The sequence below is a fragment of the Myxine glutinosa genome, chromosome 4 (assembly GCF_964187855.1).
Source record: "Myxine glutinosa chromosome 4, kmMyxGlut1.1, whole genome shotgun sequence".
Lineage (NCBI taxonomy): Eukaryota > Metazoa > Chordata > Myxini > Myxiniformes > Myxinidae > Myxine > Myxine glutinosa.
This window is the reverse complement of record NC_136264.1, coordinates 117034137-117061395: the sequence shown is the minus strand read 5'-3', so window position 1 is coordinate 117061395 and position 27259 is coordinate 117034137. Positions and strand designations below refer to the sequence as shown.

Genomic DNA, 27259 nt, shown 5'->3' with positions numbered 1-27259 from the left:
CACTCTGCCATAAAGCCCAGATCGGTGGAGTGTTGCAGTGAAGTTTCTCCCATCCTTTTGGTTGTCCTTCTGGAAGTTTCTCCCATCTCCACACAAGATCTCTGGAGCTCAGCCAGAGTGACCATCGGGTTCTTGGTCACCTCTCTTACCAAGGCCCTTCTCCCCCGATTACTCAGTTTGGCTGGGCGGCCCGCTCTAGGAAGAGTCCTGGTTGTTCCAAACTTCTCCCATTTAAGAATTATGGAGGCCGCTGTGCTCTTGGAACCTTCAATGCAGCAGAATTTTTTTTTGTAGGCTTCCCCAAATCTGTTTCTCGACACAATCCTGTCTCTGAGCTCTGCAGGCAGTTCCTTCGACCTCATGGCTTGGTTTTTGCTCTGATATGCATTGTCAGCGGTGAGACCTTATATAGACAGGTGTGTGCCTTTCCAAATCATGTCCAATCAATTGAATTTACCACAGGTGGACTCCAATCAAGGTGTAGAAACATCTCAAAGATGATCAAGAGGAATGGGAGGCACCTGAGCTAAATTTCAAGTGTCATAGCAAAGGGTCTGAATACTTATGTAAATGTGATATTTCAGTTGTTTAAAAAAAAAAAATTAGCAAAACTTTCTAAAATCCTGTTTTCTCTTTGTCATTATGGGGTATTGAGTGTAGATTGATGAGGGAAAAAATGAATTTAAACGATTTCAGCATAAGGCTGCAACATAACAAAATGTGAAAAAAGTGAAGGGGTCTGAATACTTTCTAAATGCACTGTACAATATTATCCAATACTTCATCCGGATTCATTACAGCTGCTATTGTATATGTTTGCTGAGCACACATTACCTTCCAATGTCTTTGTTGCTCAGCATCCCGTGCAAGTCTGTTTTGACGTTCATTGGCTATCTCGTTCTGTTCTCTCATTATTTTATTCATTTTGGAGATAGCATTTACAAACGCGAGTGGTGACAGGTAAACTATGCTCCACCCCTCTCCCCACGTGCAGAGTACCTAATTGCAACGTTTTATTGTGACTACGTCTAAAGAATGAAACATTCCGACTCTATAAAGAATACAGCTCAAATGGAAAAGTCCCAGAGAAAAAAAGTCTTATGGGCGGTGTATAAGAACATTACATTGCACCTTTCTGTCCCCGGAAAACCAAAGTTACTCTTTTCGTTACAGGGTACAACATGACATTTTTTAAATTAATGATTTCAAATAAACTTCTTTAAAGTGTACGTGCACATAGCTTATAAAATAAGAACGAAAAAATATCTCTCGGCAATTTCCCGTCTGTTTATTTTATTTTAAAGCGCGGCGTTACGCGCGCTGCTTGTAAACAAGGAGGAAGCGGACAACGCGGCAATTTGTAAGAGTCTTTATTCAAGAGCTCACTGTAACACTGGCGCGCTCCGGGCTGCGCGCCCGGTGTATATCCTGAGGCCACGCCTACCCCTCGGCGTGGCCGCCGCCCACTTGGTGCGCGGAATGATGTCACCACGCCAGTGAGCTTCCGTGTCCGCCACACGCGCCCCCCCAGAATTCCCGCGCACCTGGAGGGCCAGTTTGCGGGGCAAACGGATGACCCGGCCGAAGCGCCCTCTGGCGACCGGCGGCGTCCGGGGTGCAGGGATGCCAGGTGAGATGCCCCCGGCTGTACCCGGGATGGGTGCCGGACCGGGGGGCGGCGTGCCTGCGGTGCTGGGTGGTGCCGGGGGTCCGCCCGCAGGGGGGCGGCCCCGACGCGGGGGCCGAGCCACCGGCGGTGGGTGGTCCACGTCGAGGTGGGCCGGCTTGAGGCGGTCCACAGAAACGCGGTCAGGAGTACCGCCGATGTCCAGGGTGAAGTGTTTCACCCCGGTCTCCAGCACGCGGAAAGGCCCGTCGTACGGGGGCCGCAGTGGTGTCCGATGGGCATCGTGGCGGACGAAGACGTACTCCGCCGTGCGAAGCTCCGGGGCGACGTGCGTCGGTGGGTGCCCGTGGCGTGCCGTCGGCACCGGGGCGAACCTCTGGGCGGTCTCCTGCAGAGCGGAGCGCTGCTGTGCCGCGGACCATGGTGCCGTGGAGTCGGGGAGGAACTCGCCCGGCACCCGCAGCGGTTGCCCGAAGACCAACTCCGCCGCGGATGCGCGCAGGTCCTCCTTGGGCGCCGTCCGGAGGCCCAGCAGGACCCAGGGGAGCCTGTCGACCCAGCCGCCGTCGCGGAGGGTGGCCCGGAGCACGGCCTTCAATGAGCGGTGCAATCGCTCACACAGACCGTTAGCCTGGGGGTGGTAGGCTGTGGTTCGGTGCAGCCGAGGTGAACTGGGGGCCGCGGTCCCACTCGCCGACTGGGCATCCTCCGTCGTGCGAAGTCCTTTCTCGGCACACCTGAGCTCCTCACCACATACAAGGCTTTCATCCGCAGTTCAATGGAATACTGTTCTCCCCTATGGGCTGGTGCTCCTGCCTCACACCTGGCTCGGCTTCACGCTGTTGAATCCAAAGCTTTCAAAATCATTGGAATCTCCCGCGATGAAGCTATCTCTGAGGGCCTTTCACTCACTCACCGCAGGCAGGTAGGTGGCCTTTCTGTCTTCTACCGACTCCTCTCCGGCCTTGCTCCCCCAGCTCTCTCTGTGCTCTGTCCCCCAAATATTCCTACAGGTCGCACAAGATCTGCCAGCAACCCTCTGATGGTTAAACTGCCGAAATCTCGGCTCTCTGCTCACCTTCACTCTTTCATTCCTCTTTTCTCCCGCCTGTGGAACAAACTCCCACACTCCCTTCAATCCCTCTCCTCCCTCCAGGTCTTTAAAACAGCTGTTCACCACCATCTCTTATCTTCCCCCATCCATAACCTTGATCTTTTCTACCCCCACTAATTCACCCCAGATCCACCTTGTTTGAAATTCCAACTTCTTTCCTGGAAATCCTGGCAGTGTCCATATGTTTATACCTCTCCCACCCCCCCCCTTCACATGCCTCCCCCCCTTCACATGCCTCCCCCCCAAAGCCCTCTCCCTCCCACAGATCTCTCGATGTCTCCATGTCTCTCGGTCCCTGCTCTCAAATGTTGTGTTTGTGTCCTTCCCCCTCTCTCCCCATCTTGTCTACCGTTCCCGATGTTATTTGTTTTATGTGTCTGTTTGTCTTTCTGTGTGATTAATGTTCGCTCTTTCACGAGCCTCGATCTTGTATACAAAAAAAAAAAAAAAAAAAAAAAAAAAAAAAAAAAAAAAAAAAAAAAAAAAAAAAAACAATGTCTAAGGGGGCACCGAACCGGGCGACCCAGGTGGCGATGAAAGCCTGCGCGACGTCCGCCGCCGTCGTCGACGCCAAGGGCACGGCCTCCGGCCACCGGGTGGTGCGGTCCACCATGGTGAGGACGTGGGTGAAACCCCGCGAGGGGGGCAGAGGTCCCACCAGGTCCACGTCCACGTGGACGTTGTCAAACCGGCGTTCCGGCACCATAAACGGGGCCAACGGGGCCTGGGTGTGCCGGTGCACCTTGGCGCGCTGGCACGCGAGGCACGTCCTGGCCCAGCCTCGGACGGCCTTCCGGAGGCCATGCCAGACGAATTTGTCGGCGATCAACCTTTGGGAGGCCCTCGCGCCCGGGTGGGACAGGCCGTGGATGGCGTCCAACACCTGGCGCTGCCAGCCCGCGGGCACGATGGGGCGAGGCCGCCTGAGGGAGACGTCGCACAAGAGGGCCGCGCCCGCGCCGTCGAACGGCACCTCGGTGACGCGGAGGCCAGTGATGGCGGTCCGCAAGGCCTGGACGTCGGGGTCAGCGGCCTGGTCCGCTGCCATCCGGGCATAGTCGATGCTGAGGTGGACTGCGTGGGCGACGGCCCGGGAAAGGCAATCCGCCACCGGGTTGTCCTTCCCCACGACGTGCCGGATGTCCGTCGTGTACTCGGACACGGCCGAGAGGTGACGCTGCTGCCGGGCCGATCACGGCTCGGTGACCTTGCCCATCGCGAAGACCAGCGGCTTGTGGTCGACGAAGGCCGTGAACGCACGGCCCTCGAGCAGATGGCGGAAGTGCCTGACCGCCAAGTGAAGCCCGAGCAACTCGCGGTCGAAGGTACTGTAACGGCGTTTGGGCGGGCGAAGCTGCCGGCTAAAGAACGCCAGCGGTTGCCAAGCTCCACGCACCCATTGCTCGTGCACCGCGCCCACCGCGTAGTCCGAGGCGTCGGTGGTGAGGGCGATCGGCGCATCGGGCGCCGGGTGCGGGAGCATGGTGGCGTTAGCCAAGGCGAGCTTCGCGCCCGTGAACGCCGCGTCCATCTGCTCGGTCCAGGTGACGTCGCCTTTGCCCGGCTTACTTCGGAGAGCTTCGTGCAGGGGGCGCAGAAGCTGGGCGATACGGGGCAGGAACCGATAGTAAAAGTTCACGATTCCCAGGAACTCCTGCAGCCTCCTGATCGTGCGGGGGCGCGGAAACCCCTTCACCGTCTCCACCTTGGCCGGCAGGGGGACGGCTCCGTGCCTGGTGACGCGGTGCCCCAGAAAATCGAGTTCGGGGACGCCGAACCGGCACTTTGCGGGGTTCACAATCAGGCCATGCTGGCCCAGGCGTTCGAAGAGCGTGCGGAGGTGGTGTAGGTGCTCTTCGCGGGACGCGCTGGCGACGAGGATATCGTCCAGGTAGACGTATACAAAATCCAACTCGCGCAGGGCGCTGTCCATCAGCCGCTGGAACGCCTGAGCCGCATTCTTCAGACCGAAGGGCATCTGCAGGAATTCGAAGAGTCCGAACGGCGTGATGACCGCCGTCTTCGGGACGTCCTCCGGCCTGACGGGGACCTGATGGTAACCGCGTATGAGGTCCACCTTCGAGAAGAAGGACATGCCCGCCAAACGGGCGGAAAAGTCCTGAATGTGGGGGACGGGGTAGCGGTCGGGGGTGGTGGCGTCATTGAGACGGCGATAGTCCCCGCACGGTCGCCATCCCCCGCCGGGCTTCGGCACGATGTGCAGCGGCGACGCCCAATCCAGGGTAGCGAACTCCGCTTTTGCTACCGCTAGCTTCGTCGGCTCGAGGCGGCGTGCCCGGGCATAGACCGGTGGCCCGACGGTGGGGATGTGATGGGCCACCCCGTGCTTGACGGCCCCCGCCGAGAAGGTGGGCCACGTGAGGGCCGGGAAGCTGGCGAGGAGGCGGGTGAATTCGTCCGCTCCCGGAAGCGTACAGATCAACGTGGCCGGAACCGAACCGTTCAGCAAGCCGCTTGGCAAGCCGCTCGGTGAGCCACCCAGTGGGCTGCTCGACGAGCTGGGCAGCGCACAAGCGAGCGAGCTGAACGTCTCGGCCTGGACAAGACGTCTGTGCTTTACGTCGACCAGGAGCCCATTTGCGCACAGGAAGTCCGCGCCAAGCAATGCCATGGGCACGTCGGCGGTAACGAACGCCCATCGGAAAACCTGCCCTCCGAACCGCAGAGAGAGGCAGCGTTTTCCGTACGTACGGATGGGCGTCCCGTTTGCGGCAAGCAGCGCGGGGCCCCCGCCCGCGGCGTGCTTGTCCGACGTACCGGCAGGAACGACACTCACCTGCGTTCCTGTGTCGCACAGGTAACGGCGCCCGGATAAGGTGTCCGTGATGAACAGCAGGCTGTTCGAACGGCCGGCGCTAATTGCCACTATCGAGTGCCGGCCCGGGCGTTTCCCGACCTGTCGAAGGAGCATGGCGGATGACACTGTCGAGCCTCATGGCCGAACCTGGCGTGGAACCGGCACCAGGTGGTGGAGCTGGAGGAGCGCGGCTGGCTCCGCCAGGCCGGTGGAGCCGGCGGTTTTCCCCGCGGTGGCGGTTTTCGCCGCGGCGGTGGGCGGGGCGTGGCGGCGGCCACGAGGTGCGTATCAGCATGCTGTGTATGCTGTGGAAGCTGATGCTGTGGATCAGCATCGGCCTCGGGATCCACGAGGTGGGCCGCACCGACTCTCGCCCGCGTGTCCGAAGCCGCGAAGTACCTGTCAGCCTCGGCGGCCAATGCTCGGGGTTCCGTTAGCACGGTCCCGGCCAACGCGAGGCGTACCTGTGCTGGAAGTTGGCGAAGGAAAAGCGCCCGGAATAGAGAACCAGGGGCTTCGTCGCCCAACAGTGACAGCATATGGTCCATTCGGACCGACAGGCGCGTGTCGCCGAGCTCGGGGAGATCCAGGAGGCGGTCGGCCCGTGCGTCCTCCGTGAGGCCGAACGTGGCTAGGAGCAGCCGCTTGAGTGCCTCGTACTTGTGGCCGTCCGGTGGGTGGCGAAGGACGGACACAACTCGAGCAGCCGTGCCGGGCCCGAGGGAGGCGACGACGTGGCAGTAGCGCATGTCGTCGTTGGTGAGGCGCCGAAGCTGAAACTGGGCTTCGGCTTGGACGAACCAAACTTCGGCCTGGGCCTCCCAAAATTCGGGAAGTTTAACCGACATCGCGTTGTTGGGCATGGCAATGGCGTCGTGTTTGGAAGGATCGCTACGGCAGATCCAACGTCGAGGGTCACCAGTAAAGCGCGGCATTACGCGCGCTGCTTGTAAACAAGGAGGAAGCGGACAACGCGGTAATTTGTAAGAGTCTTTATTCAAGAGCTCACTGTAACACTGACGCGCTCCGGGCTGCGCGCCCGGTGTATATCCTGAGGCCACGCCTACCCCTTGGCGTGGCCGCCGCCCACTTGGTGCGCGGAATGATGTCACCACGCCAGTGAGCTTCCGTGTCCGCCACAATTTATTTATTTTACAAATGTGAATTACATGTCCATCCACACGTGAAATGGAATTTCTTTAATGATCCTGGATGTGAACACGATTGATTCAGCCTTGAAAACTCGTGCGAAAAACCAAAAAATAATTTATTAAAGATTTCATGATTTTATTTCCTCTAGAAATGTAACGCATCTTCTTTGGGTGGTGGATAATCGCTCCGAACGAAACAGGCATTGCCTATTTTCCGTTGCTTGAGTTGTAATCAAAATGTACCTTTGTTTCTTCAAAAAGTAATTTATGATCGAAGACGTGTTGATTCAGTCTTAAAATGCACATCAGTCACGGGTGACTTCATTTTTAAACTTGAATGTATCGAAAACTTTTCGCTTTACAAAGTAAAAACAGATTAAAACCAAACGTTATTAATAAATATTGTATTCCATAGTTAGTTTACATTATACAGGCCTTCTCATTAAAAATGCATTTTGTTCTATCTATAAATGTTAACTTTCATCGAATATTTCTCCTCTATGTTATTTGGGCAGTATATGATAAACCGTGCCGATCTCAGCTATTTCCTGCCTGTGCGTTAACTTTCAACAAATCTCCTTCCCGTTTTTTGCAACCGAGTCTAAAACCATATTAGCGACTGTGAAAAATGAAATCAGATGGTGAATTAGAGTCGAGATAAAGCCTTGAGAGAGTCTCAATGGACTTTATGTTACAGGCCTTTGAAAATGCATTTCGTTCTATAAACGGTAACTTTAATTGAATTTCTTTCCAGTTTTTTGCAACCGAGTTTAAACCATGTTAGCAACTGTGAAAAATGAAATGAGATATCGAATTAGAGTTGAAATAAAACTGTGAGAGAGAGCAAGACACCATGGGCCTAACAAAAGAGGCCTCAAAGCTATGCGAGGAAACAAAATGGTGGTGATTTGTTTTTGAAGCCCCTCCCAGACCGGGTGTAGCCACTCCCCCGGACAGCCGTTTCACAGACAGGCAGAATCACCTACAGATAATATTATATTGATAGAGAAGAGATAGGAACTTGGCAATTTCCCATCTGTGTTAATTTTTTTATTTTACATTGTGGATTCCACATCCTGTACTTGCACATGATTCAGCCTTGACTCATGTGAAAACCAAAAGTTAAAAAATAAAAAAAACACGATTTTCTTTCTTCTGCATTATGAAAACATACATTTTGGTGGTGAATAATCGACCGCTGCCGCGATTTTTTAATATCTCGGCAATTTCCCCTCTGTGTTAATTTATTTATTTCACATTGTGGATTACATGTCCTGTACTTGCACACGATTCAGCCTTGAAAACTCGTGTGAAAACTCACAAACGTTTTTCTGCTACAGACTTCATGATTTGATTTCCTCTGCATTCTGAAAACACATCTTCTTTGGGAGGTGTTAGAAAGTCTTTAATGCTATGTGTACTATATATGTGAACGATTCCTGCTTTGCTTGTGAATGTTTTCTTGCAATCTGTTGATGCCATGTTGGTGTAATGCGAGCCTCTAATTCTTACCTTTTTCTTATAATTTACACCGGAAAGGGAGGCGACTTCTTGCTTCTTGCTGATGGCTCGTGTGAGCGAGTTGATTCCCGCGATCTTTGCCTTGTTTCATTAAATGTTATGCCGAAAGGGAGTTTAGTGTCTCGTCTTGTCCGAACCGTTTGATCACGGTCCCTTTCCTGGATCCACTGTTCTCTATTATCCTCCGTACTAGCTAGCCTTTACCGTAGGATTCCAAAGCCTACTTTTCAGGCAGTGTATAATAGACCACTGCCTCGATCGCTCTAAACTAAAAATTGGTTACCTTGTTGCCTTTGCATGAGTTGTAATCAAAATCTACATTTGTTTCTTCTAAAAGTAACTTATGGTAGAGGACACGTTGATTCAGTCTTAAAATGGACATCGAGGCCTATCGGAGACCTATGGAGCCTCAGAGATATCAGAGATATGCGAGGAAAACAAAATGGTGGAAATGTGTTTTTAAGCCCCTCCCAGAATGGGTGGAGCAACTCCCTCAACGGGGGAGGCCACACCCCCGGGCAGACAGACAGATGTGATCACCTTAGCAGAATATAATAGAGATATTTTAAATAATTTATGGACGAGTTATGACTAAACTTGGTGGACGAGTTGGTTAGGTGACAAGAACAAGCCGATTAGATTTTGGTTTAGATTTGGCCTATCAGTGGGATACAAAACATAAACTGTTCAGCCTGGCAGAGGTATCGCTATTACCGAGTGCCATTCTCGTTCCTCTCTTTCTTTCCCGCCTGTGTAACCACATTCCATACTCTCTTCAAACTCATTCTTCCCTCCAGGTCTTCAAGACAGCTGTTTCCCACCATCTCAAGTCATCCCCCATCCAAAATCATGATATTTTCTACACCTGTAACCCCCCTCCCCCCCCCCCCCCCCCCCCACCCTCCAAACCCATGGGCAGTCCACAGCTATCATTTCATTTTGTTCCGTGGAGGAGGTGTGACTTGTCTAACTGAGAATATGGATAAAATGGTATTTCCAGCTGTGTGTAAAGTTATCCATGTGAGCAAAGCCCAATTATTATCATTGGTAAAAGTTAGATTTCGGTAAAAGCACAGAGTGTGTGTCCGTTCTCTGAAGTTAGATGGAATAAGTATCGTGACTGCTTTGGGAAATGGCTATATTTAGACGGGGAAAGTGGTGACATCGCCCGGTCGCAGTATTGCAATCATCATGCACTCTGCACATCACACGCCATATACTGCACTCTGCACACCATACTTCATATACTCCACACCACAGCCCCGATCAAAAAGTTCCAAGTCAGTAGAAGAAATTTCTTGTTGGGGGTTTGGTTAAAGAAGCACTGATTGATTTTTCTCTTCACCACTTGGCGTTGAAGCAAACTGCCTGATCTGGGGTGAGATTATAGCATTTGTGTGACACATTCTGACCAATGTCATGTGTTGAAGGTGTCATCAGGTGTGCTATACGTACAGTTAGTGGATGAGTTGCAGTGCAGTCATGAGGATCCTGACACCTGTCTCCTCCTCCATGCAGAGCATGCCAGTTTCAGTCATTGGGATATTGTAATTCACAGTCCAGATACTGATGTCGCAGTGATCTCTACTGCCCTCAGTCACAAATACCAGCAAATCTGTTTTTGTCCCCCGTCGCACCGCGGAGCAAAAGGGGGACTATTTGGTGCGTAAGCGTGCGTAAGCGAAGGACCGAATTCTAATTTGGTGTGTGGGTGCAACTAGGCATATGGAAGAACGCGATTGAAAATTAGGTCGCCACGTCAAAATCCAAGATGGCCGCCGCCATGTATGTCTGAACCTTGTGAGTGGAATATCTTGAAAAATAAGCGAAGTACCAACTTCTAATCTGGTGTGTGGGTGCAACTAGGCATATGGAAGAACGCTATTGAAAATTGGGTCGCCAGGTCAAAATCCAAGATGGCCGCCACCATATATATGTTTGAACCTTGTGAGCGAAATATCTTGAAAAATAAATGAATTACTAACTTGTAATCTGGTGTGTGCGTGTATCTACGAAAAAGGAAGAACGCTATTGAAAATTGGGTCGCCACGTCAAAATCCAAGATGGCCGCCGCCATGTATGTCAACCTTGTGAGCGGAATATCTTGAAAAATAAGCGAAGTACCAACTTCTGATCGGGTGTGTGGGTGTATCTATGCATAAGGAAGAACGCTATTTAAAATTGGGTCGCCACGTCAAAATCCAAGATGGCCGCCACCATATATATGCTTGAACCTTGTGAGTGAAATATCTTGAAAAATAAACGAACTACTAACTTCTAATCTGGTGTGTGGGTGTATCTACGCATAAGGGAGAACGCTATTGAAAATTGGGTCGCCACGTCAAAATCCAAGATGGCCGCCTTGCGTCTTCCACTTTGTCAACTCACATCACTTCACCGACGGGGGACCTGGCGTAACGCTTGTTTCCACTGGCACCAAGAATCGCACCCGTTTAATTGATACAGGGCACATCAAAGATTACCTTGGGGAGCCATTGTCTCAAAGTCTCATTGGATTTCACACAAACCCTTTAACCGGGTGTCACTCCACAAGCTCGTTTTATGGGAATGGTGAAAGAAGACCATTTTCCATCATGTACAGAAGCGAGACTTTTGTGCAAGGCTTGACACAACTGGGGCCGACTTCTACATATCGACAAAAATGGAGGCTGTATTGGAGAGGTTCGTTTGTGATATTTACGGTCAAGATGCGGCAGCTGCCGTGTATGATGCATGATACAGAGTATTTTGCTTGGCTTCGTCACCAGAAGAACAGTGTATGCCACCTACAAGAGACACCCTGCACCAACCTATTTTGCAGGTCAACTATCAAGCCGCCATACGCAAACGGGCCCTCAGCCCCGTCATCAATGCTCAATGCATCAATGCTTCGGTTATGGCTGGCAAGTTACATGTGATGAATTGTCAGTTCTGTGGATGACACAAGATCCAGCCCCATAAATGATGTTACAGGTACTCAGTTGCACAGGTAAAATGTCAAAATGCAAAATGGGTCTGTGTTCCTGTCGCTCCTCTACCCTGTTTTGCATGGATATTTGGAAGTGCCAGAATTGTGAGAACAGCTCTGAAACACCCACCGAGGAGTTATTTGAGGGTGCGAATGTACAGGATGATAATGATGATGAGAAAGACTAATCTGCTGATTTCATACCACATTTGGCCATGCTGAAGCAGCTAATTATTACCACTGCTCCCCCTTAATTATCTATTTTTCATGATACTATTTGAACCGGTGTCATACTGACGTGTGCATGCCCATTCGTTTTCATGAGTCAGATGGCCTATTTACGCCAAACTCGCTAATTGTCAAGACTTAATTAGTCATTTTCTGGAAACAAGACAATAGTCCTGCCTTAATGAGTCATTTATGGAGAGGGCTCTTTGAAAGGACTTCGATTTGTGGAACATGATGTATAGTTAGCAGTACCACCGTACCGTTTCCATACCTGTGTGCACAGTATCAAAGAAGATGATAATGTTTTTCTGCCTTTTAATGATGAAGTAGCTAATTACTGTGGTCACCTAGGCCCATTTAGTCAGAGTATGATGTTGGCATTCCTTTTATGTGAAGTCAACAGGTGATTGTATCATTCTGTGCAATTTCAAATCTATAGGTCTGTTGATGTGGAGAATGAAGCCTTGTCAAAGCCGAAATAATTTGTACTTATACAAAAAATTTCCATGATATTTCCTTCAGTGTAAGATAGCACTATGCACTGTTGTCATGACTCATTTTGTACATCTGTATCAATATTGGAGGCAGATACAGCCTCATAAAAACGAAGAAAATTCTCTAAAGTCACTATTTTTCTGAAAGATTCACCTTGTTGCAGTTTTGATAATTTACGCAATTAAGCATTTGCATCGTCAATCCTTGTGATTTGTGAGCTATGTTTCTGTATCTGATGGCCTCCGGAGAGTTGAAGCTTGGAGGTGCATATTCCACGATCTATAGGGGCATGAAAATGGGGAAAAGGCCAAAAAAGTCATTTTTCTGACGCTGGCTTTTTGTACCCTGGTGGTGCTTGTGTTTTTCTTTCACAGGGCAGGTGTATGTGTCTCATGCTGTAGTAGGATACGATGTGGTTTACCACTCATTGCTTTTAGCTACGGCCGCCAGATAACTCTGCGAGTGAAAAGAAGGCCGAGTGAAAAGAAGACCCTTCCTTCCGGTACATAGCCTCTACCCTTGCCAAGACTTTCAGACTACCTGCTAGTGGTGCACCATGGTAACAGTGCTCTTGAGGGCACTGGCTAAATGTCTGGAGGACCTCGGAGTAGGTTGGTATCCAAGAGGTGTAGTGTGCATGGCCCGCCATTGTGAGGCCTTGCTGTGACACTCAGCAATCCAACCAGGGTAGGTGGAGCTCTTTAGCCTTGGTAGGCAGTCCACCTAGGAGAAGTAAACTCTGATTGCAAATCCCCCTGCTGCCTTGCAGGGTTGTCTCTTTAGACAAAGGCTAGGTCCACACCTGATTCTGTGGTGGTGTCAGGAAGGGCATTCGACCACAAAAACATGCCTCAAATATACCTTTTGGTGAAGCAGCCATTAGGTGAATCACAGTTTGCACATGTAAGCATGGAAGAGGCCGCAAAATGATGATGATGATGATGGCACCAAATTTAAACTGCTCACTGTGTTTTACTGGACCGAGATATTGTGGAGATTTTTTTTCCCCACACTCCAACATATATTTCAGCCTGTCATCCTTCCGAGGTCGGCAAATTGAGTACCAGTTCATTGGTAATTCCCTGTGTGTTGCAAAAAGCGACCAACAGGGTTGGCGGCAGGAAGGGAATCCGGCCATAAAACATTGCTTCAACAAGGGGACCACGGTGCCCAAAAAAGACCAACTCCTGCTCTGCGGGGAAAAAATGGCCTCTAAAGGTGGTTCTTTTCTTTTTACTTCAACATATATTTGTCTACCAGCAGCCAAAAGTTCAAGCCACACCTTTTCCTCGGAGCGAAAAGTGTTTTTTAGCTGCTTTTCGTCGGACTACACATGGCTTATCCAATTTTTTTGGCTTTTGTATCCATCTTGTCCACCCTTTGCATTCTCCCTTACCCCTCATTGTTACCTGCATCCCTTGTTTGTCTGTCTCCATCTATTTTTTCCCTCCGCCCTGCCGTTGGCATTTCCACTTTCTCCTGCTGTTATCTTGTGCCCTGATTTGTTCTTTGTCATAGCTCTTCCACGAACGAGCCTAGACCATGTAGTGAACCCCTCCCCCCCCCCCCCCCTTAGTTCAAACAATGCTCCCACATTTGCGGATTCGACATTCACGGCATATTCCAGGAACGTATCCCCTGTGAATGTCGGGGTCCGACTGTGTATATATGTGCCTGTGAACTTATACCCAAAACACCTAACAATTTAGTGGGAACAAACTTGAAATTACAACTGTTACGTGCTCCTCCCAAAACCCCGGTCACGGTGTACCTCCGAGCCCCGAAAGGAGTCACGGCAGAAAGATGTGTTATTCTGTGTGTCAATGACCAATGGTGAAACCACACCAATTGTTACCAAAAAACAAGTATTGTATTAAGGTCACACAAGAATAACAGCACAAGAACAATATTAATAAATTGTACAACAAATATTATATCATTCCTATGATGGTACCATCAGTTTCTTACAATATAACTCACTGTGCTCCAAGTGCGCAAAAAGAACATTCCCAAAGTCTCTGTCCCGGCACCAAGCCAAAGTCGATCCACGCTCCGGTGATCGCAAGAAAAATGTCGTATCGAGACCAGAATCCAGTTCGGCTGACAGTCACGCTGCCAAAGAGGCGCAAAGGTGCCCTCAAAAGGCGACTGGGAAATCACACCTTCGGGTATGAACGTTCAACGGCTCCCAAACGGAGAACCACAAATTCCCAATCGAAATCCACGTTACACACGGAAACCAGGCTAACAGCTGGGTGCGGTGAAATGGCAGGAGCAAGGTGAAAAGGCTGGAGCGATGCGAAATGGCGGGAGCGAGGCAAAATGGCTGACGGGCCCGTACTGGAGGCGTAACTGCACTCCAACAACGATTCTCTTCGGAATCAACCGTAAAACCTGTCACGCAGGTTTATCTGTCACAGCGATCACAACTCTGTCGCAGGAATCCCTTTCCCAGGAAACCCAAAGTTCGCTCGTGACCCCCGTTCGCCAGCATCTCCTCGAGACCTCAAAGCAGCTCGGCTTTTCTTCCCGACCTCACTTGCTCCGCTTTTCGCGTCCTCCTCTTCTTCTTCCTGTTTTGCCCGATCCGGTTTCCGGTTTCTTTTAAAACACTAATTTTTTTTACCTTTTGAAAACGGTTATCTCCATTTCACTTAAATGATAACAATAATAGTACATGGAACCCAAAATGCCTACAGTGGATGAAAACCACAACGACGGAAGTGACGAATCCATAACACTCCCCACCCTCAAGAAAGAAAGTTTGAACACAGTGAAAACTTTCTTTGCATGCAAAAACCCTTTTTAACAAACAAGTAAAACTCACCCCCAAATGATCAATTCGCGTGAGCAACAATAATTAATATTCCCCAGAAGAAAGCAACAAAACTTCCAAACACCCAACAGGAATTTTCAAAGTTAATTCACTCTGGATAAAGCATCAGCAACGACATTGTCCCTGCCCTTTACATGCTCAATTTCCAAGTTGAACTCCTGCAAAGCCAAACTCCATCTCATCAACCTCTGATTTTTTATTTTTCATTTTTTGAATGAAGTTTAAGGGGTTGTGATCAGTGAAGAGTTTTAACTCTGGATTCTCTTGCACCCCGACTGCAGGCACGACAGGTGAGACAGGAACCATTTTTTTTCCACAGGCTTCCTCTCATAATATTTCTTCAGTCGGTTGACATGACACAGCTGCCGCTTTTTCCGTCGGTCGTGAGTTGTCACCACGTAATCTGTTTCATTAACCCTCCTTTCGATTGCATCGGGACCAAAATACCTAGCCTGTAGTGGCTGACCTGGAACAGGAAGCAACACCAACACTCGGTCCTCAGGACTGAAATTTCTTATCTGAGATTTCTTGTCATGTCTCACTTTCATTTTATTCTGTGTCACTTTCAAGTTTCTTCTCGCAACTTCACAAGCCTTTGCCAATCTGTGCCTAACCGTTGACACATACTCTACCACTGTCGACTGCGACTCCTCCTGTAGCCACTGTTTCACCAATTTCAATGGCCCTCGAACTGCGTGTCCAAACACAAGTTCAAAAGGACTGAATCCCAATGACTCCTGAACGGATTCCCTCGTAGCAAACAACAATAAGGGTATTCCTTCATCCCAATCCTTGTCACATTCAAAACAATACGTTCTGATCATATTCTTCAATGTCTGGTGAAACCTTTCCAAGGCCCCTTGGCTCTTGGGATGGTAAGTACTTGATCGTACTTGCTCCACTCCCAACAGGTGCACCACTTGCTGAAAAAGTGTTGACATCAAATTGGAACCCTGATCAGACTGGATGACCTTAGGTAGGCCAACCAAAGTGAAAAATTTAATCAAGGCCTTCGCAATAACTGCCGCAGTAATTTTTCTAAGAGGCACTGCTTCTGGGAACCTCGTGGAAGCGCACATGATGGTCAACAAATACTGATGTCCAGCCTTAGTTTGAGGTAAAGGGCCTACACAGTCAATAATGACTCGGCTGAATGGCTCTTCAAAAGCTGGAATTGGTTTTAAAGGTGTGGATGGGACTTTCTGATTTGGTTTTCCCACCAGCTGGCAAGAATGGCAAGATTTACAGAACTCCGCCACATCACGTCGCAATCCTGGCCAGAAAAAATGTACCAATATTCTGTCACATGTCTTGTTCACTCCAAGGTGCCCGGCCAAAGGTGTCTCATGTGCCAAACTCAATATCTCCTTCCGGTACGGCGGTGGCACCACAATATGGTAATGAACTTTCCACTTATCGTTTGCTGGCATCTCCGGTGGTCTCCATTTTCTCATGAGTATTTCCCCTTTCATGAAGTAACCAGCAGGTATCTTCATAGCCTCTTCCTCTGTAACGGCTTTATCAATCAAACTCCGGAGCTCCGAATCTCTGTGTTGTTCTTCAACAAGTCTCTTTCGGACCAGCACCATTTGTTCAGCTTCGTTGCCAGATGTCTCCGACGGATACTGCATTTCCTCTTTTGGTCCAGATGCCACCTTTTCCTTCAGTTCCTTGATGTCACTCCCTTTCCTATTACCTCTTCCAGACTTTTCCTCCAATATCTCTATGGAACCCAAATCCACATCACCTTCCTTCTCCTTCTCTTCAGAGCACTTCCTACCCATAGCACGAGTCACGGCACAGGATGCAAAGATAACCGGAATCTCCTGCTCTAACTGTGCTGTGTTATTTTCCCTTCTGTGCTTTGCAACCAACATCGAATTACCAGAAACTCGACCACCGGCCAAATCATTCCCGATAATAAAAGAGATTACCTCTACAGGAAGAGTGGCTTGTAACCCCACAGTGACCGGTCCGGCCGGACACCAAATCAGACTTTAAATGGATGACATGAAGAGGAGCTTTAACATCCCACCAACCCCCTGTAAAAGAACACTAACCCCCGTTGCCGTCTTCTCCGACAATGGCAAAATGCCCTCAAGCATCAAATATTGATGTGCTCCTGTGTCTCTCAATACCCTAACAGGTCTCTGGTTAGTTAAGTCCCCATCCAGTGACACAAACCCCTCGGAAATAAAAGATTTGTAACCCTCTTGGACAAGGTCGTTCTGTGATGCCGTAACTTTGGCACGGGAACCTTCACAAGGCACTGTCCTCCAAGGACGATTTCTCGCATTGGCCAACGCATTCGGAGTTGCACGTGTCTGACTCCGCTCCTGATTTTTCCTTTTCAGGGCGTAACATTGGGACATCAAATGCCCAGGCTTCTTGCCAAAAGTGCAAGTCGGCCCGGAGGAAAAACTCGTGGTCTGCCTTGGGCCCCCTGGAAGATAGGTATGTCTTGGAACTGCAGTCTTCTGATCCCTAAAAGTCGCGGTATCAGATTTGTCCCCATAGTCCTCTCTAGGCCACCTCCATGAAAATTTGTTCTCCGAACCTGATTTACCATAACTCCCCTGGCTAACTCTAGGCGGGAAGTTAGGTTTGTTGAACCCCATCCTGTGTGTCAAGGCATAGTCATCTGCCACTGTTGCTGCCTCATACAACTCCGGTACTTTTTTTTCATCCAGATGTACTTTAATGTCCACGTGGACACACTGTTTGAATTCCTCCACCAAGATCAATTGTCGCAAAAGGTTGAAGTCTTTCCCAATCTCCTTCGAGTCACACCACCTATCAAACATAGTTTCCTTCATTCTGGCAAACTCCACATGGGTCTCACTCTCCCTCTTCCTCGCATTCCTGAATTTTTGTCGGTAAGCTTCAGGGACCAATTCATAGGCTTTGAGAATGGCTTTCTTCATTATCTCATAATCTGCACATTGGTTAATCGGTAAAGCCGAAAATATATCTTGAGATTTACCCACCAGAACACTTTGTACTAACATAGTCCAGGACCCCACAGGCCATTTTAACATTTGAGCCACCTTCTCAAAGTGTAAAAAAAACTTGGCTACCTCCTTTTCATTGAAGGGTGGAACCAGCCTCACATGCCCACCAACATCCCAAGAGTTCTGACTAGTTGTCGAACTAGCCGGCATGGATACTACTTCTCTCCATTCTCCCAGTAATTCCAGCTCCTTGAGTTTAAGTTCCCTCTGATAAATCCATGTCCCGTTCCTTTAACTCCCTTTCGGCTCTCCTTTCCTCTGCTCTTTCCTCTGCTCTTCTTTCCTCTTCAGCTCTCCTTTCCTCTGCTCCTCTTTCCTCGGCTTTCCATTCCAACTCTTTTAACCTTTCCTGGTTCTGCAGTTGCATCTCCATTTTCCGGAGCTCCACATTTCCTTTTTCCTCTGGTAACCAATCCAAGGCAACCTCTTCCCATGTTCCTTGTCCCACTAGAGATTCTACCACAAATGTCTGCATCTCTGCTTTCTTCATACTAACTCGGACCTCCAAGTTAAAATATTTGGCCAATATCATGAGTTCCGATCTTTTTAACGCCTGGAACTGTGCCTCATTAGGGGACGTCACAAACTTTTCTGCGTCAAACACCATGGTGACTATCAGTTAGCACCTGTTAACCTTCACACAAAAAAAATCCATTTTTTTGAAAAATTTGGGAATGTTAGAAAATTCCAAATTTGTGAATTTTGGGAATGTTAGGGAATTCGTTCCCGGACGAGCCCCCAATTTCTGTTACATGCTCCTCCCCAAACCCCGGTCATGGTGTACCTCCGAGCCCCGAAAGGAGTCACGGCAGAAAGATGTGTTATTCTATGTGTCAATGACCAATGGTGAAACCACACCAATTGTTACCAAAAACAAGTATTGTATTAAGGTCACACAAGAATAACAGCACAAGAACAATATTAATCAATTGCACAACAAATATTATATCATTCCTATGATGGTACCATCAGTTTCTTACAATATAACTCACTGTGCTCCAAGTGAGCGAAAATAACATTCCCAAAGTCTCTGTCCCGGCACCAAGCCAAAGTCGATCCACGCTCCGGTGATCGCAAGAAAAATGTCGTATCGAGACCAGAATCCAGTTCGGCTGACAGTCACGCTGCCAAAGAGGCGCAAAGGTGCCCTCAAAAGGCGACTGGGAAATCACACCTTCGGGTATGAACGTTCAACGGCTCCCAGATGGAGAACCACAAATTCCCAATCGAAATCCACATTACACACGCAAACCGGGCTAACGGCTGGGTGCGGTGAAATAGCTGGAGCGATGTGAAAAGGCTGGAGCGATGCGAAATCGTGGGAGCGAGGCAAAATGGCCACCGGGCCCGTACTGGAGGCGTACCTGCACTCCAACAACGATTCTCTTCGGAATCAACCGTAAAACCTGTCACGCAGGTTTATCTGTCACATCGATCACAACTCTGTCGCAGGAATCCCTTTCTCAGGAAACCCAAAGTTCGCTCGTGACCCCCGTTCGCCAGCGTCTCCTCGAGACCTCAAAGCAGTTCGGCTTTTCTTCCCGACCTCACTTGCTCCGCTTTTCGCGTCCTCCTCTTCTTCCTCCTGTTTTGCCCGATCCGGTTTCCGGTTTCTTTTAAAACACTAATTTTTTTTACCTTTTGAAAACAGTTATCTGCATATCACTTAAACGATAACAATAATAGTACATGGAACCCAAAATGCTTACAGTGGATGAAAACCACAACGACAGAAGTGACGAATCCATAACACAACATATGTTTAGAAAAACATGATCTAAAATTCCATGTACCTACCTGAGCAACAAGTCCAGTAGGGATGCAGGTGCAAGTGTTTCCGTAGCGCATTGCATGCTCTGCCATAAGAGAGGCCTGTCTGCTGTGATAATTTGCGAACAGAGGTTTTGCTGGCTCTGTAACATCCGATCGGAAATATCCCATATAGTCTCCTCTGTTACTATTGCTGGCCTGACGGGACCACCACTGATACAGTTTTACGTAATTTGGCAATTAACTGCCACACTGTGTTTCAATGTGATGCAGTAGTATCGAAAACCACTACCCCAAAACCAATTCTAAATGCACCCTCCCTCACATCTAAAATAAAACTGAGGGTTGTGGAAGTTGCCAAGGTCACCTGCCACCTATCATACACATGTCCAAAGTCATCCAGGCCATTTTCAACATTTGTTGGAAATTCTATTTAGTTTGCACTCAGAATGAGGCTGCTGTTTCGTTAGGGGAAGAGGTGCACAGGGACTTTTTGATGACCCTGTATTTCACTGCTTTTCAAATGACCATCTTCCCCTTGGTGTAATATTGTCATGTCGATACCTGTGCCACATATAAAGAAAGCATGCAGCATATTTGATAAAGTCTGAGCAATGTGCACCATCACTTGTATACACAATTAATTCACATGACCACTTTTTCAATTGCTATTCCTCACACGTTTTCAAATTACACCTTTAAATGAAATGCTAATGGTGGAAATGCAATTACATTCTCACTGAAACTGTTGCGGAAGTTAAACATCGGTGTGTTTTGCGTTTTCTTGTCTGCAATGGAGCGAGTCATGCTGTTACATTGAAGTTTTGCTTGACGAAGCTCCATCTCTTCCACAATTGATGGGTTCTGTCAGCCAGGTGTCACCTGTTCTGAGGAATGTTACCTGCAACTGTTTTCTATTTGAAATTGTATCCACCTGGCTTCACAATTCCTGGATAGAATCTTGACGAGCCTCGGGTGTGGGATAGCCTCAGCTTTTGTATGACTTTCCCCTTGCCCTTTGCTACCCATTAGTGTGTTTTTGTTTTTACGTGTAAATATGATTTGCTTTTGGATAGAGTGGTACTTGGAGAAATAGTCAGTGATATTCAAACAAATGTCTCGATATTTGGGTTTGCTTTTTTCTCCGCAAATTTATATTTTCTTATTTTTCTTGTCTGTTGTTTAAGCACAAAACATTGGACACCTCTGCCCCCATGCTCAGTGACTTCTAAATGTACCTCCAGGTGACAGCATTGAGTGATTTGTATTTCTCTCCCACTGGCAGGATGGTGGCATTGTACTGAACAATCCATGCGCACTGGCCCTGCACGAAAGTCGACTCCTGTGGCCAGATGCATCGTTACAATGTGTGGTGTCATTGGGTACCGGGCGGACTCTCCGGCCTAGCGGTCCGCTGCTCACCCACACCAACCTGCGAACCAAGCTGTCACATATCCTCAGCAGTGCTACCGACACCGAGGGTACGACATTGGGTGGCTTTTCCAGGTTCAAAATTAATGTTCAAATTTATCCTCACATATGAATGATAAATCTTGATCTGATAATAATTGTATTAAAAAATCAATTGAACAAAGAATGTATTGGATAATTGTAATAGTGTTAAAGTTGGCTCCCTCACAAGGACTGAGTCGTCCTGTGTTTATCTACGTCAGGAGTGGGGGTTGCAAGAGAGCTGAATTGGTTCTTTGCCTCTCATTGAGCTGTCCAGTCAGTGTTTTTTCCTCAACATTGTTAAAGTTAACAAAACGGTTAGTCAGGTTCACTATGTTTTTTGTTTAAAATTTTTGGAGATTAGCAAAACTATACATTTTTGGAATATTCAGAGCATGAGGAATCCAAAAATTAATGTTGGCATTTGCACAGACACCTGCATGGCCGCCATTTTGGATTTTCAAAATGGCCACCATAAAATACATAATTTGCGCATGTCGGCTTCTAGTCAACCTAGAATCTTATTTAAATACTAGCAGAAGTACCCGGCATTGCCGGGTGGGGGAGAGGAGGGGAGGGGAACGGGGGGGAGAGGGGGAGGGGAGGGGGAAGGGAAGGGGGAAGAGGAGGGGGGTACGGGGAGGGGCGGGGGAGGGGGTAGGGTGGAGGGGGAAGGGAGGGGGAAGGGAGGGGGGAAGGGAGGGGGGAGGGGAAGGTGGAAAGGGAGGGGGAGTGGAGGGGGAGGAGGGAAGGGGAGGGGGAAAGAGGAGGGGGTAGGGGGAGGGAAGGGGAGGGAGTGGGAAGGGGAGGGGAGGAAGGGGAGGGCCAGTCAACAATGACGTTGCAGTTCTCATGGGAGGAGAGCAGCACAACAATCGCGACATCATCCTGCATCTTCACAACAACAGTACGAAGCAGATTTGGAGACTCACCGATCCTGTGACGCCCTCCAGTACTGGCGTTGCCGGGTGGGGGAAGGGAGACCCGTACATTCCCAACCCGTACATTCGCCCTCTCGACTCAAGCTCACTCGGACAAAAGCCTCGCACAAATTACACCGTGAAGGCCCAATGGCCATGTCTATGCCACAAATCAAGTGAGCGAGTCTGGCGCACTGAATTGAAAATATATAGAACGCTCATACTCCGTGAAAAGTGTAGCCGCCGTGTCGCCATCTTGGTTAACACGACTCGACCAACTCGCTTCGCGGATCTCGTTTGTTTTGAACGTGTCCCAGATTTTAAAAGGGAGACAACTGTTAAAATGCCATTTTGTGCGGCAATAAACTGCTCCAATCGATTACGGGAGGGTTGTGGAAAGACGTTTCACAGCTGTTTCAAAGACGTTGAATTCATATCGCACAAAATCGACACAAAACACGATCGCACAAAAGGTGAAAAAACGCAATCGCTTTTCGCTCTGAATTACGTGCAAACGTGTGATGGAAATCACCATCGCCCAGCATCGAGTGCCAACCAAGATGGCGCCCGGTAGCTGCATCGCCACCTATGTGGTGTGAATAGCAATGGTCATTCTATATATTTTCCGTTCAGTGGTCTGGCAGCGAGGATGGAACATCACGTGATCGCTCTGAGCGAATCAGCGAGCTGCTTTGGCACCGGCTGAGATTCCATGTATAATGTTCCTCGCTGAAATGCGCTGAGGTAAATATGAATAAAAAATATGGATCTCGTTAAATATTTTTAGGTAGGCCATGTCCTTCCCAGGCTCAATGGCCATGTCTATGCCAAATATCAAGCACGTGAGCCTCTCCGTTTAGGAGTCTATCGGTAACATACACACACACACACACACACACAAACTGTTTTATTTATATAGATGCTAATCCTATGTTTTCTGGATCAAGAAATCCATTGGTGGGATCATTAGACTTCTAATCCTAACACTTGCTTAACTTTTAGGACTTTCCAGATGTTAGTGATACAAAAAAATTCCGCATATTCAGCATATTCCTGAACGGTATTTTTTTTATTATTATTTATTTATACTGAATCGAGGCTTGTGAAAGAGCTGACAACCGCGAGGGAAAGACAGTACAGGGGGACCACGAGGGAAAGACAGCACAGAGGGACCGCGAGGGAAAGACAGACAGTACAGTGGGACCACGAGGGAAAGACAGCACAGAGGGACCACGAGGGAAAGACAGCACAGAGGGACTGCGAGGGAAAGACAGTACAGTGGGACCACGAGGGAAAGACAGCACAGAGGGACCGCGAGGGAAAGACAGCACAGAGGGACCACGAGGGAAAGACAGCACAGGGGGACCACGAGGGAAAGACAGCACAGAGGGACCACGAGTGAAAGACAGCACAGGGGGACCGTGAGGGAAAGACAGCACAGGGGGACCACGAGGGAAAGACAGCACAGAGGGACCCCGAGGGAAAGACAGCACAGAGGGACCACGAGGGAAAGACAGCACAGAGGGACCGCGAGGGAAAGACAGTACAGAGGGACCACGAGGGAAAGACAGTACAGAGGGACCACGAGGGAAAGACAGCACACGGGGACCACGAGGGAAAGACAGCACAGAGGGACCACGAGGGAAAGACAGCACAGAGAGACCGCGAGGGAAAGACAGCATAGTGGGACCGCGAGGGAAAGACGGCACCAAAAAAATTCGTGTATAGACCTAGTAGATCCTGTGTATAGGACTTATAGTTCAATCTGATACTAACAAGGCTGCTTTCTTTGTAAACCCATACCTATAACTTCAAAGGACTTGCAATATAATGTATTATGTAATACAGTTATATCACAAATGTAAAGACAATGATTTACAATTACCTTTGTTTGTTGCTTTTCTATAATCCTGAGCACTATTTTGAGGCCTTTATTGGATTCCTTGCCCCAGAAAACAAAGGATTACCATGTTTAATTAAGTTTCTAGGTTGACTAGAAGCCGAGATAGCGCAAAATATGTATTTTATGGCGGCCATTTTGAAAATCCAAAATCTGTGTCTGTGCAAATGCCAACATTGATTTTCGGATTCTTCATGCTCTGATGATGCCAAAAATGTACAGGTTTGCTAATCTCCCAAAATTTTGAAAGAAATTATATTTGTTAACATAGTGAACCTGACTAGATGGTATGTCTTTGTAAAAGACTAGTTTTAAATGTACATATGTATGGGAGCTCCGTTATGGTATTCATTGGGGGTTTCAGTTTTAAATGTTTTTTTTTTTTTATCTCACACATTCCCTTCGCAGAGGTTCACACAACCCTAGACGGACTTCTTCCCCATGGCTCCTACTTTAGACTTAACCCTTTTGTCTCTGATGACTTGTCTCTCGATGAGAATCGCCCAGAGCGACTGCTTCAACTGCGTGAGGATGCTCTAATGTACCTTCATCGAAACCGACCCAAGCTTCAGCGTGCTGCCCACTGCCTCACACAACCACGCTCTACTTATTCTCATATAGCAGACCGCATCCGTCTAGCTGTAGCTTGCACCGAGGTCCGGATTCCTCCTTCGTCTTTCTGGCATAAATTCTAGCTTCTGTGGACAGTTTTCTGCCATTCTTTTGACAAACCTGTCAGTTTCGGCCTTTGTGGTGGAGGAAAAGTAGGTTAATGACAGCTTAGCTGTGATAACATACTGTCAGTGGAAGGTGATTTTGAATAAGCTCCAAGTGTGGCTAAAATAAACCATTAACCACAAGCTAGCCTGTGCGTGGGAAACGGGAAAGAGCAATCAAAGTATTGAGTTAATTGGTGTTCAACATCTTCTTGGCTTTATGAAAATGCTGGACAGCTTGTCATTTCCTCCCAACATTTTGCCCTTTTAGCTTTCCACAAGTAAAGAGAAATTGCATGAGATAACATTCTCTCCTTTTGGTGTATTGTTGTGATAACATATTCGTGCATTTAATAGGTTTGCCTGTCTTTGGAAGTTCCTGGTTCTTAATATAAATATCTCGCCCCCCCCCCGCCCCCCTGAATGTCACGATTTCACTGATTCGGAATGAAGCTCGGTGTCTGTATAAATAGTGTTCAAGGAAGAGTATTTGGGAAGTTGATTATAATCATCCGCCAAAATTATATTAAACACTTCCTAGCTTTTCCTTTAGCTCATCGTTATTATTTATGTTGTTGTTATATTATTTGTATTTTTTTGTTGCCGGTTGTGCCACGATCGCTATAATCAAGCCTCGTTTTATTTAATTTTTTCATTAATCTCAGGCTCATGGAAGAAATTGCATGTAAATAGAATGCACGACAAAGATGTTGTTATACATTGATGTACTTTTACATTAATTCACATGGACATTGTAGACATTGGCCCAACATGTATGGACGGTATTATTTGTACCTTCATTCATCATCATTACCCAGCGATTCAGATGGGAACAGGAACAGCTTACCATTTAGCTAACAACTCCAGTTGCAGACATTATATGCTAGAAACGTTCTTCTTAATTACTACAGGATATCTTGGATTCCGCTGCGTCTCTCCCAAGCTATTCTCTCTTCTGATTTGACATGCCCTACCATTTTGCTCTGTCAATAATTATATTCCTCACTTTTTCCTTTGTCCATGCTAACACCTCCTCGCCAATTGTAATACCTCTGTATGCGTATTCCTCTCCATAACCACCTAATGTTTGTCAGTGTGGACCATCCACCTTGTAATGAAGACTCCATATTTGGTGCTCTTTCTGCTAACATTGATCAAGTAGTTATTAGCTATCCTAAATCACTCTTCCTTATCTGTGGCGACTTCAACTGCCATCATGCCAGTTGGCTGGGAGTTAGCTCTGCAACAACAAACCTCAGCATTGCTATTAACTCCTTCTGCAATTCCATGGGTTTGACCCAATATGGAACTTTCCATCCGACATCTCTGATCAGCCCTTCTCTTGTTCCAACCTTTCCTGTTGCTCCTCTCACCTTCTTAGCTCCTTTGACCATATTCTTGTAAAAAAAAAAACCATCTCTCTCGCTATTGTTAGAAAGTAACCTCAATGCTGGAGAATCAGGTTGTTCACATAGACTAATTGACAAGTACTGCAATGTGCCCTCACAAAACGATTGGCCTGTATGTATGTGTATATATATATATATATATATATATATACACAAAGAATTAAGTTAAGCACCCCCCCCGTTTTTTTACAACCTCGCACATTACAAGTTTGTTGTCGTCAAAACAGTGTAATATACCCATGATATTGCTATATTTTCTGGAGAAGTGATATTATGGTCACATAAAAACATAACAATCATGCCGTTTTCAATATTTTATTCTGAATAATTTAAGGTGAAATTTTTTGGGAATTTTAGGCATATTTTCACCTCAATTTAAGTATGGAGCTATAGGTCCATCACGGACAGTGTGGATGACGTTTATGTTTTCTAACGTACAGTCATTGTTCTGAGAAGACCTCTAGCGATCTTTGCGTCAATAACGTGTGTAGGACCCACGTGATCGGATCACTGACTCAACCAATCACTTTTTTTCACTTTGATCACTCAATTTCATCAATGGATAATTGCTAATGTCATACCAATCATTATTTGATCTCACATACCTTAGAATATATGCCAATGTATACATATACACAAAGAATATATATTAGGGGGTGCTTACCTTAATTCGTTGTGTAGGGGTGCTTAACTTAATTCTTTGTGTATATATATACTAGCTTGGCTCGGCTCGCTGCGCTCGCCTCACCAAGCGTCGTTACTGAGGAACGGGCTTATTTTAGCTGAGGCTAAAGACTGTACCTGAGTTGCTGTGTTGACATGATTTTCACCAATCATAATACAAACAATTACTTTGCACAAATGTATTTGTTGTGTTTGTGATATTACATTTTTATAGGCAATTTAGGTTGAAGATTTAGGTTGAATGTTTTTTTTTCAAGAAAGAACCCCTCAGCACATACATAGGGGAGGGGTAGGTGCAGACTGGAAGTTTGGGACGATTACACCTCACCACCACGTAATTCAAAACACCTCACCACCAAGAAATTCAAAACACCTCACCACCAAGTAATTCAAAACACCTCACCACCAAGTAATTCAAAACACCTCACCACCATGTAATTCAAAAGACCTCACCACCACGTAATTCAAAATACCTCACCACCAAGTAATTCAAAACACCGCACCACCATAAAACATGTAATAAAAATACCTCACCACCACGTAATTCAAAATACCTCACCACCACGAAATTGAAAACACCTCACAGCCATCAAGCACGTAATAAAAACACCTCCCAGCCATAAAACACGTAATAAAAAC

General features: G+C 47.6%; 1 protein-coding gene across 3 annotated transcripts in view; it reads left to right on the top strand.

Moving 5' to 3' along the window:
- The window catches only part of LOC137425111 (calcium-independent phospholipase A2-gamma), a 161472-nt gene extending 134670 nt beyond the window's left edge, over window positions 1–26802 (top strand). For all 3 annotated transcript variants that reach the window (XM_068113212.2, XM_068113209.2, XM_068113210.2), the window contains 2 exons: window positions 20825–21020; window positions 24220–26802. In XM_068113212.2, coding sequence (XP_067969313.1) covers window positions 20825–21020; window positions 24220–24506 — 483 coding nt within the window. In that variant the 3' untranslated portion in view covers window positions 24507–26802. The remainder of the gene's footprint in view (window positions 1–20824; window positions 21021–24219) is intronic.
- Window positions 26803–27259: the final 457 nt, after the last annotated feature.